The 12,482-nt window shown below is 35.0% G+C and overlaps 1 protein-coding gene across 1 annotated transcript in view; it reads right to left on the reverse strand.

Annotated features, from left to right (window-relative positions):
• The window catches only part of A2m (alpha-2-macroglobulin), a 41,360-nt gene that overhangs the window by 14,352 nt on the left and 14,526 nt on the right, over positions 1-12,482 (reverse strand). Inside the window, exons 12-19 of the mRNA XM_015506566.2 lie at positions 10,765-10,992; positions 10,454-10,517; positions 9,238-9,380; positions 8,480-8,629; positions 5,961-6,125; positions 5,308-5,404; positions 3,743-3,857; positions 184-412 (exon numbers count right to left, since the gene is read on the reverse strand). Coding sequence (XP_015362052.1) covers positions 184-412; positions 3,743-3,857; positions 5,308-5,404; positions 5,961-6,125; positions 8,480-8,629; positions 9,238-9,380; positions 10,454-10,517; positions 10,765-10,992 — 1,191 coding nt within the window. The remainder of the gene's footprint in view (positions 1-183; positions 413-3,742; positions 3,858-5,307; positions 5,405-5,960; positions 6,126-8,479; positions 8,630-9,237; positions 9,381-10,453; positions 10,518-10,764; positions 10,993-12,482) is intronic.

A 12,482-nucleotide genomic window follows, 5' to 3' on the forward strand; every position in this document is an offset into this window, starting at 1 on the left:
TTTTATATATATATATATATATATATATATATATATATATATAAAGATATGAATATCTCTCTGATGGTATTCACTTTCTGCTGATCACATCTTATATAAAAGAATTTGTCAGTATTCCTAGAAATGCAATTTTTAGTTTACTTGACTGTTGCCTTATATTCAATTTAGAAAAGACATCCTTACCCGGATGCATTTGGGAAGGTAGTTCAACACAGTGGCCTTGAGCGTGAAGGCCTCTCCACGGACCACAGAGTAGGGCATTGTGAGCTCCACAAAGAAGGGCTGGAAGACTCGGAGAGAGGCAGTGGGAGAGAGACCAAGCCCAGTGTCATTGGACAGGCAGAGGGCCCCTGCCTTCCACTCAGTGATGGTGTCAGGGACAGTTCCTCCTACTTCAGCTACACCCGATGAGCTGGGAGGAAGGTAATGTGAAGAACAGGAAATAAGTGAAATAAATTCTTCAAGGAAGAGAGGTCTTATAAAATGATTCTGTTATCATGATTTGAATGCATTTAATAGAAATACCAATAATGAAGAGCATAATTCAGACCACGCATTGAAAAATATAAGGCTTTTCTTCCAACCCTGTTTTTTCAAAGCTTGTCTCTATCAGAAACTCCTATAGATATATCATTGTAGTATACTTTCTATAGACAATATAATTATAGATTAAATAAGTAATTGGAAAGTATCGTTAAATTTTTTTCTATAAAATGCAGGTTCAGCATGGGCAGATTTATCATTTTTTATTTCTGCTATTACTGTGCCTATTTGGCCTGATTTTGTACTTAACCTAAGATTGCTGACCAATAAAGGATCTCATAATTGTTAATCCGCTCAATGCTTGGTTATATTTAGAACTATTCCTCTTTTTCTGTAAATCCTAGAATTAATTTTTTGTAAAATTTCTTAGTTTTGATTTAATTATACTAGTGATACTTTATAACATAGTATGTTAAACCTCTCCTGAAAACAGCAATAAGCTTAAAAGTGCTTGGATTTTGAAAAGTTAGCTAAAAGTTCCTACTTCTCCCTGAAATGGGTCTATCTACATGCTTTCCCAGTTATTCCTGAGGGTTGGGTTTCTAATTGGCCTTGTTTGGGAGAGAAGGGACAGGTAAACAGTAGACTTCTGGAGTACAGAATTAGAGTGTGGGCACTTCCCATGCCTTCCACTCCTGGCTTGCTTCAGTGATAAAACTGGGTCTCCAGAGCGTCTTCCTGGAAGAAATTGGTCAACACATCAAGCACCCCAACTTTTACAGCTCCTATCCAAGTGTCTGGCTCCTAAATCATCTACCTCTAGATGATTCTAGGATTGGATGGTGCTTTCATTCTCAAGTACTCTGAAACCACAGAGAACAAAAAAGTGGTTTTAAATGGGGTACATGAGCACTTTCAGCAGCTCTCTCCTAGGGCTCAGTGCAAAGTGAACAGGTAAAAACTTTTCAGCACCCAGCTTTTCCCTGGAGAAGGCTAGACTACATACTTAATGCCTCAACTTTCCCAGCTGCTCTCTGTGGATCAGGCCTTCAATTAGCCTGAATTTAGTAGCCGAAGGATCAGGCAGTCAGTCTGTCTCTAGGAACATGAATGAGTATGTGGTTCCTTCCAATAACTCTTCTGATTGGCTGGTTCCCAAGATAAAGCTAAGTGTCCAGCTAACTTGCCTGTCTCAGGGAGCAAAAAATAAAGAACAAAGCATTAAGTTGAATGTATGTGTAGTATGAATAAGAATGGAAGCATTTGTCACAGATCCTCTTCCCAGCTTTGAATAGAGTGAATGAAAGATATATTCTAACTCCCAGCTTCTCCTTGAGGATCAATGTAATTAAAGTATCTACCTAATATGCTAACTTTTTCTGCTGCAGTTCAAGAAATTAGCTTCTGTCTTGCTAATCTCAAGACATTGACAGACTTTGTTATACTTTAATCTCCTTGGGTCCACTAAAAATAAGACAATATGGATAAATACAAACGTTTAAGAGGCACCTAGAATATCTGGTTGGGCTTATTAGTGAGGTCCTTCTGCTACATGAGAACACTTTGACAAAAGTGAGGTATGTTTGCTTTTCCTAATACAGAGAAACCAATATAGAGGGTCAGTGAAAAGGAAGAAACAGGAAAAATTTCAAACAAAAGAAAAATATGAATCTCCAGAAAGTGACCTTAATGAAATGGAGGCAGATGATACACTCAACAGAGAATTCTAAAGAATAGTCATAAAGCTATTAATTGAGATTGGAAGACAAATGCATGAACAAAGTAAGAATTCCAACAAAGAAAAATATAAAAACTACTAAGTAGAAATCATAGATCTGAAGAATACAATAATTGAACTTAAAATTAATTAGAGGGCTTCAACATCAGACTGCATCAAATAAAAAAAAGGACTTCAAGCAAACTTGAAGTCAGGTCTTGTGAAATCATTTCATCTGAGGAGCAAAAAGAAAGAATGAAAAGATAGCTTAAGGGAGCTGTGGGACACCATCAAGAAGAATAATGTATATATTACTGGAATCTCAAGAGAAGAAATGAGAAAGTTATAGAAAGTTCAACAAATATATGAAAAAATGCTCATCATCTCTAGCAATCAGAGAAATGCAAATCAAAACTACTCCAGTCAGAATGGCAGCTATTATGCATACAAAAAACAATAAGTGTTGGCGAGGATGTGAGGAAAAAGGTATACTCATACACTGCTGGTGGGACTGCAAATTAGTACAGCCAATATGGAAAGCAGTATGGAGATTCCTTGGAAATATGGGAATGGAACCACCATTTGACCCAGCTATCCCTCTCCCCAGACTATATACCAAAAGGACTTAAAAACAGCATACTAAGGGACATAGCCACATCAATGTTTACAGCAGCACAATTCACAATAGCTACATTGTGGAACCAACCTAGATGCCCTTTAGTAGATGAATGGATAAAAAAGTGTGGCATATATACACAATGGAATTTTACTCAGTATTAAAAGAGAATAAAATCATGGCATTTGAATGGATGGTGTTGGAGAAGATAATGCTAAGTGAAGTTAGCCAGTCCCCAAAAAACAAATGTTGAATGTTTTCTCTGATATAAGGAGGCTGACTCATAGTGGGGTGGGTGGGTAGGGGGGAGCATGGGAGGCTTAGATGAACTCTAGATAGGTCAAAGGGTGAGAGGGGAAGGGAGGAGGCATAGGGTTAGAAAAGATGATGGAAGGAGATGGACATCATTACCCTAAATACATGTATGAAGATACGAATGGTATGAATATACTTTGTATACAACCAGAAATATGAAAAATTATGCTCTATATGTGTTATATGAATTGTAATGTATCTGCTATCATATATAACAAATTATAATAAAATATAAATAAATTTTAAAAGAATAGAAACATGCAAAAATTTAAAAATTTCTGCCAGACACAATTGAAACAGGAAATCCTGAAATGCAGTGATACTGTTGTCTACCCCAACACTCCCACATCTGTGATATCTGATAATATCATACAACCTCATATAGTCATTTTAGAGGACTAAAGTTTGACTAGTGAACTTAGTACTTAAGTGAATGAAGTACACTGCTAAAATANATATATATATATATATATATATATATATATATATATATATCTCAAAGCATCATGTTGTACATTTAAAATATCTACAATAAAAAGAGGAATTAGCCCAGAAGTAAAAATTGTAAGGAATCTATATTGTTGTATTTACAGATAAAGGAAGTTACTTACTCTACCACCACTAAGTCCCAGATCCATGTCTCAGGGAAGTACTTTCTTACAGTCTCTTTGTGAGATACTGGCACATCTGTCTCCTGAATTTGGCTTCTGTACAGTGCAACTGGTGCTATGGTGGTGAGAGAAAAGACAATAAATGTAAAGGTAAAGCTTCTGAGAGATTTAATAAGTGCTACTGAATAAATAGGGTCATAAAATAAAGCGGAACCGGGAGGAGACACTTACATAGTTAGGGGAAATTTGTTTGAGGTGATATTTTAGTCAAATATGAAGTATTAGAATAAATTGAGCTAGAAGAAGAGAATGACAGAGAACACAGTGACCTTGGTAGAAAGCCTTGAATTGTTCCTGGAGCAGAAAGACTCTGTGGAGTCCTATGAGACTACTACCCATTGTGCTAAGTGGAGACCTATGGCACAGGAGGCGGCCAGGAGGCCAAACTGCCATTGGTGTGTTCCTCTGTGGAGCAAAGAAAAATTGTAGTAGATATAGAGTTTTGAGAAACAGTTGATAAGGATGAAAGCATCAGGATAAAAAGGCTTTTTATTTCATTGTATGTAAGCAGGTCAGAGTTAGGTACAAGTACAAGTAAATATTTAGTAGCCAGGTTTTTTTTTTTTTTTGTTCTGTTTTTTTGCTTTTGTACTGTGGGCACATAACCACTAAGCCACATCCCCAGCTGTTTTTATTTATTTTACTTTAAGACAACGCCTAGCTAAATTGCTGAGGCTGTCTTTGAACTCATGATCTTTCTGCCTCAGCCTCCCCAGATGCTGGTATTACAGGTATGAACCACCATACCTGGCTAACAGCCATTTTTTCTTTACAGAAAATTTGCATGAGTTGTACTTACACAAGTTTAATATAAATCTTACTGGTAAGGATTATATAATTTATAAATAATACAATCTTTAAATTCCACAAAAGAAATTGATTTGGTATTTTTGAAAGTCAAAGTATTTTTGACTTTCTTTTTTATGTCCTAAACTTATCTTCAACTATAATTTTACAATATAAGACTACAAATAAATCCTTGAACACTATTACTGATTCACCAAAGAAATAGCTTACACACATTGATGAATGTGTGTTTCCACATGAACACTGGCTGATGTTTTGGGAAAGCCGAAGAGCTTCTTTACTTGACTGATGAGAATATAGTCTTGTGAGCATTTCTATTTCTGTTTACACTGATCTTATGCCTGGAAACTTTCTCTTCCCTTTCAACCCCATACATCTTCATTTATCAGAAGCAGATTCTTCATGAAAGATTTCCTTAATCAGAGCTAACCCTGCCTTTATTTTACATATCTATACCTGTCTTATAGCATTTTACATAGTCTTCCTTGTGTTCCTTCCAGATTTGCATTTGTGGGAGACTTGAGGTAATCTCATTTGGGCTTGTGTTGTTATGTAACCTTAGGCAAAAACTATAGTATATCTGAATCACAAGTTATTTTTTCTTTTTTGTTTTTGTTAATGTTTATCACATATTGTCTTAGAAACAATACTTTTATTGGATTTAACACTTTAGGCAGTAAATAATTTTAATTTTTTACCGTCATATGTTGAAAATCTCGCTTGATACTCTATAGTCTGTGTACATACTTTTGGTTTATGAATCTTTGAGTTTGTGAATACTCTTAAGCCCATATCCTATAAAGAAAATGATCACCTGATTAGTACATAACACAAACATATATTTTGAATTCAACAAATAGTATAAGTAGCTTAATATTAAACTTTTAATGGTTATATTTGTAGAAGGAATATTAGTATAGTTACAATTTCATTTTGTCTAAAACAATAATTATTTTATATAAAGGAAATTTATAAATATCACAAAGCATGGGCTGGATTGTGGCTCAGTGATAGAGTGTTTGCCTTGCATATGTGAGGCACTGGGTTCAATCCTCAACACCACATAAAAATAAATAAAACAAATTAATTGTGTCCATATACATCTAAAAAATTAAAAAAATCCAAAGCAATGAACTTTAATAAAAAAGGAAACTTGATTCAAGAATCCAGAAGTTCCAGTCCTGGTTCTGTTGCTTTTAGCAGAGCTACTGTTGTTATTGACTTTGGAGGAAGTCATTTGATTCCTCTGTTCCATTAACCTCAACCATGATAAAAGGCATTAAAGTAAATAATTTCTCTATATGTGATATTTTAAGAACCTTAAGGATTCTCTGCAACATCAGAAATTTACCTTTAGTAAGCTATACATATCTTTTTCATTTGTATTTGACACTGGGGAATACAGGATTCCATTAATATAGACATTATCACGATTGACACAGTCTCCATGATCTTCAGCCTCATTCAAACTTTCAGGGATGCCTGTGAGGTCCTTCACTGGTAAAAGCTTATAAACCTGTGTAAATGCAAAGAACATGGGGGCTAACTTACTATTTTTAGAGCAAGCAGAAAAGAAAAAGAATAATTACCACTCAGTATTTAACAGAACAAGTAGCTTAATATTAATCTTTTAATGGTCATATTTGTAGAAGGAACATTAGTATACTTACACACACTAAACAGGCACACACACACTCTAAACAGGCATATGACTAGGTATTGTATGCATCTTCTATATAAGACAGGATAATATTTTCTAAGGTATTATTCATAGAAGCAAAATGCTCCAGATTCACACCAGACATAAATCTGCAAAATACTGAAAACCACACTTTCAGATTCATTTGAAGGGTAGATGTAGGACAGACATAAAAGTGCTGATAGGTGCATGGCATGAAATTTATAGAAGTTTGAAATTGAATAGATGGGCAAAGTATGTGGTGTGATGAACTTAGACAGTTTCTCAAAGGCAACTCTCTTAACATTCCCCTTGCCCCTTCCTGCTTTTATTTCTCTCCAAAGCATGTATTGTCGGTCTCATCTATGAAAATGTAAATCCCACCAGATATATAAATATATATATATGTATATACACACAAATATATATATATATATTTGTACTGTAGATTGAACTCAAGGGCACTTAACCACTGAGTCACACCCCCAGGCCCTTTTTATTGTTTTTTATTTTGAGACAGGGTCTTGCTAAGTTGGTTAGGGCTTTGCCAAATTGCTGAGTCTATCTTTGAACTTGTGATCCTCCTGCTTCAGCCTCCTGAGCTGCTGGAGTTACAGGTGGTGGACACTGTATCTGGCCAGACCTATTTTTTTAATCTTTCTGGTAGTTCACTACAAGACTCGCAGCATTTAACGTAGTGTCTTGAACACAGTAGGTATTAAATATGTGTTAAATGAATGACTTCTTGGTAGTAGGAGCACAGTATTTCATTAATAAAACACTAATCACAGATTGAGAAGAACTAGCATCCTACTAATACTTGAAAGCTTCTGTGTTATTATTAATAATTTAATAATAAAGAGTTGTTACAGTTTGGATTGGGGTCGCCCAGCACTTGCCTAGCATGTGTGAGGCACTGGTTTGATTCTCAGCACCACATATAAACAAATAAATAAAGGTCCATTGACAACTAAAAAAAAAACATTAAAAAAGAGTTGTACAATTTAAAAAACCTTTGAGAACTTAAAATTGTTATGCAAACATAAAACATTAATTTTTCCATATATACTTATGTTCCCACTATTGCAATATACTTTTAATTCTTCCTTTAAAAATACCTAATAGCTTCAACTAAAATCCCACTTAGAAGAACCAAAAAAGTAAGAAATATATCCTCATAAATTTCTATTTTTAGGGAATTAGAAATATAAAATTTTCCTTTGTAAAATTTTGATAGAAAAAAAAACTTCAGTAAGTTGTTTTTCCAGTTTGTCTCATATTGAAAATTTGAAGATATGAGCAGCAACCTGTGCATGTTATTAAGTAGTTAAGTGAAATAGCATACCATTTTGCTATTTCTTTTATTAACACTGTATTTAAAAATATTTGACTTATCAGTGTCATTTAGCAGTTCACTTTTGGTAATTTTTAATCATCAGAGACTATATATAATTTTTTAGAAATTATTGAGATAATCATCAGCTTGAGATAGTCATAATTTCAACAGATTTAATTATAGAAACATAAATCTGAAGTTTCATCTAATCTGTGCAGTCTTAGTGCAGGAAAATGTATCACTTTCATTAGGATTTTCAAAATGTTAAAACTATTATTGGTTTCACGAAGCTGAGGGAATTCAGAGGCTTTGTATAGTACATGGTCTCTTCTACATTAGTAAATATAATTTACAAATAACTTTTCTGATTCCTCAGAGTTACTTTGTTTATTTGTGTATGTGTCCCTTTCTTTCTGCAACCTGCCCTGTATTCTCTCAGCATTTCATATATAGATGGTCTTATACAATCATATTTGGGTTTGTATTGCCATGTGACGTAGAGCAAGAACTTTACTATATCTGAATCATAAGTCCATTTTTGGTTAATTTTTATCATATTTCATGTTTTTAAAAATTCTTTTATTTGGTTCAGTACATGGTGCAACAAATTTTTATTAATTCTTTTCAGCTGCAGAAGCTAGTTTTGTATGTGTGTGTGTACAGAGAGAGAAAAAGAGAACATGAGAAATTATGTACAATTATCTTTCTCTCTAAAGAAAGCACACATGAAAGAGCTCAAAATTATTAACTTATAGATAGATATAATTTTAGTAGATCCTGTCCGACTCAAGCATTTCTTCCTGATCTAAGCCCGTTGCACAGTCCTTCGTGATCTCTGAGGCTGTCAGGAACTCACCGATGATGCAGAGAGCTCAGCCTCGGGCCTCATGAGCAGCACACTTTGGTCCACGGCTCGGAGAGCACAGAGGGACTGAGGAGAAGCTGTGACTCGCAGCTGGGCATGTGAGGCTGGAAGAGTTTGTACTGGTCTGAAGCTCAAATCCACCTGTGAATTTGGTGCAGATGTCAGAAAAGCAAATTTCCAGATTAACCATGGGTTCACTTGCATTTCCTGAGTGTTCCTCAATTTAATGCATAACTACTTTGTTTGCCTTCCTGGTGACTGGTATTTTGTAAGTACTAAGGCTTTTTGTCTTCTGTACTTTACTTTGAATCTCAAGATTCAGTAGAGGCATTGAAATGACTTATGATTTATAAACTACTAATTTTGAGGTGTCATTTTTTATTCTTTCATACACAATGAGGTGCTTATTAATTTAGGGTGGAATGCAAACAAATCTAAGTGCTCCTGTTTTTTTGTTTTGGATATTTGTGGTTTTAAAAACTTGGTTGCATACTTCCCAACATTTCTTCATAGAAGAAGGGAGCAAGGTACTTTGAGCTGTGAAATGTTAAAGACAATGGTATATATAGAATTTTGCAGACTTTGTCAACTGACATGGCTTCTTAGTGTGATTCTGTTGTTACTTTGCTGGTTGTCTCTGGGGAATTCATTTAAACCCTTTGGCTTCAATGCTCACACTTATGAAGTAATTCATAATTACAGTAACTATCAATTTTGAATGTTGAAATTTTATGGTATGAAGCACCCACCTTGTTTGCCAGACAATTTTCAATCTCATATTTTGCAGAATCTCCAACCATTTCCCCATCAGGTAAAATGGCATAGATTAACAATCGAGCAATTGGAGCCAAGTCTGACTCCACAAGGAAGGTCACGGAAAAATGGCCTTTCACTGGAACAGAGAGAATGAGAGGATCAGTCATGTGTTATACATCTCCCCAAAGCTGAAATAAAATCATTGTGTCACACAGCCATTTTAGGAGCTTGGTCTGGTTAATAACTGCTTCTATGAGTAGATATAATAAACAGTACATGTTAATAAGAATCCTAACTTTTAAAAACCTTCCTCTCCTACATAAATCACATGTTGATTTCTCACCAATTTTAGCTTTAGCTCACCTACATAAGACTCTGAACTAAAGGTGTGGATACATCTAACTTTGGTACCATTTGATCTAGACCTCACACTAAGAGGTCTAGATTAAAGGGAATTAGAAACTTAAATTATGCTAAGAGTTTAGCACATTGTATTTATGCTCATATCTTCTCTCCCCTTCTGTGAAGCAAATATTTCGTCCTTTTATCAGAGGAAGACTATATTCCTTTGGAAGTTTTTTTTAATGCCTCTGTAGATTATTTAGAGGTTGCATTAAACATTCCTAGGTTGGTGCTTTGTGTTGGTTCAGAGATGTCAAAAGAGTAGTTCATTTATAGTTTTCCAGTAACTCATTGCTTAGAATCCTTAGAATAGGAGAAAACCTCTAAGATTTATATTGTTCCATATTTGTTTATGGGGAGAGGCCCATTCAACCATGGAAGTACTCAATTTAAAATTTGAAAATCATAACTACCTTCAAAGGAGAAATAAGATACTTATTAAGATATCAATGATTTCGAACAAGACCTGGAATATAGAAGGACTCCCAGAACTTTCCTGTCCTCCTCCCCGTTCTTTATGCAATGCTAAAATGTCTCATTTTGAGAAGAGATCCATAAATATTTGCAGTTAAGTATATGGTATGCACAATAACATCAATAGTTTAAATAATTAAACAGAATACACTGGAAGAAAAAGAAAACAAATATATGATAAAGGGAGAAAATAAGAAATATTGCTTTCCTTCCTTCAACTTCCTCTTTTTACAGAGATTAGATGGAAATTATCTGTATTTGAAAATATTTCTGTAGTGTAAGGTTAAATGGGTCAGAATAGGGCAGAAATATGGACATTTTGGAAATACATACTGTCTCCCTGCTCCACAGGCAGGACATGAGTCCCAGTTCGGACAATGCCTCCCTTTGCCATTATCTGCAAAAAGAAAATAAAAAAGGAAATTTAGTTTGCCCCAAAGAGACTTTCCTCCAGTCTTGAGTTCCATGCCAGATGCTTGCTTTATTTAGCCCCTGCTCTCAATAATTTGCCACAAGAAAAGTCAAACTTTCAAAATGAACATGGATAAGAAGTCAAAATAGTGGTGTTGAAAGAGCTATATAATTACTTGCCCCACAGAGAGCTCCTTGTATAGACGAGTCAATGCAGGGACCTCCCTTCTTACCAGATAATAGAAGATGAGCTGCTTCAGCTCCTGTAGGACCTGTTCATTTAGAAGATAATGTGCCTGGACTGTCTGAGATTGGCCACATGGCAGTTTACCAGGAATAGGTTCAAGGTGGATAAAGCTTTTGCTCAGGGAGAATACAACATTAGCAGTGTGATATGCATTCTCATTTTCCTCTGAGAGCCACTGGTGGTTATAGCAGGGGCTGTGATCCTTGTGTTTGACCTAATGAATAAAAAACAATGTTATTTTATAGATTATGTATCAAGGATCAATGTTCTCACAGAACTGTGTAAGTTTACTCTTGTACCTTAACCAGTAGTTAGAAATATTTTGCTCTACAGTAAGAGATGAGAAAGATTTGTATCAAATGCAGGCATGGTTTATGCTTTTACATTACAGAGCATCCTGGGTTTGGTATTTATATATCTGAAGCGCATAAAAGGAAGCATTCTTTGCTCTGAATAGCTTGCTTGAAATTTGGATACTTTACTATGCAGGTAGACGCACTGGGCTGTCAAACCTGATTGAAGAGGGTAAATATTCTCTAGAAATTGAAGAGTTGTGCTTTATAAAGCAGTTGCTTCTTTTATGATGGGGTTCAAGTGAATATTACGAATAAAGGAAATATTGCAACCTTTGGGGTCTGAAAAAAATTTCTGTAAAAAGCATTATTCATTTGTTTATTTTATTTTTTTCTTTCCACACTTTTAATACTTTTTAAAATTATTGTTTTTATTCTTTTGCTACCAGGGATTAAACCCAAGGGACTCAACCACTGAGCCAAATCCCCAGCCCGATTTTGTGTTTTATTTAGAGACAGGGTCTCACCGAGTTGCGCAGAGCCTCGATAAGTTGCTGAGCCTGGCTTTGAATTTGTGATCCTCCTGTCTCAAGCTCCTGAGCCACTGGGACTACAGGTGTGCACCCTGCATCCAGTTTCCAAGTTTTAAAATTGTGCATGATAGTCATAAAAAGGATTATTTAAAGAGTTGGTGAATTAGTGGAAGCCTGTCTTTCCAGGACTATCTTAAGTTGATTATTTTTAATGCTTCTAGTGGTTCTGGATTCTTATGCTTCATAGCTCAATTTCAGTTGTATTTTCAACTTCTCTTCATGCAGATCTTGCTCCTTGGCTCTTTCCAAGCTTCCTCAAGGTCCCAAGTAGCATGAATGAATCTTTATGCCAGCAAAATGCTTTGTTCATAATATATCTCTATGATATTTTCTAGTGATAATATACGAGAGCATCAAAAGAGGGAAAATTTTAAAATATTTTGTCAGAACTAGTACAGTGGCACGTAGAAAGCATTCAGGATACTTCTGACTTGATAAATGAGCAAATATTCAAGTTTTAGTTGTTAGCAATTTTTATGTGATCCATTTAAAGTTGAATCAGTAAAATATACTTTTTATCCTTTCTTTGTACACCAACATGAAACCTTCTAAAAGGCAGAGGGTTTTATCACTATGACTGTGCAACATTTATTGTGTAGCCACATTTACATCTATTAATGAATAGACTGCATGCTATATAAAACAAGTTAAATGGGTAGAAATAGACCACCTGGGAAAATAGCAGGACAAAAGCAAAGTAAGACAATTTATCGAGGGTGTATTTCTGAAACTAAATGCTAATTATGTTAGGGCATTTATAGAGTAAAAGTATGTAACAGTTAAAGGGAGCATCACTAAGTACTTTAAGGTGCACTAGG

The sequence above is a fragment of the Marmota marmota genome, unplaced genomic scaffold (assembly GCF_001458135.2).
Source record: "Marmota marmota marmota unplaced genomic scaffold, marMar, whole genome shotgun sequence".
Taxonomy (NCBI): domain Eukaryota; kingdom Metazoa; phylum Chordata; class Mammalia; order Rodentia; family Sciuridae; genus Marmota; species Marmota marmota.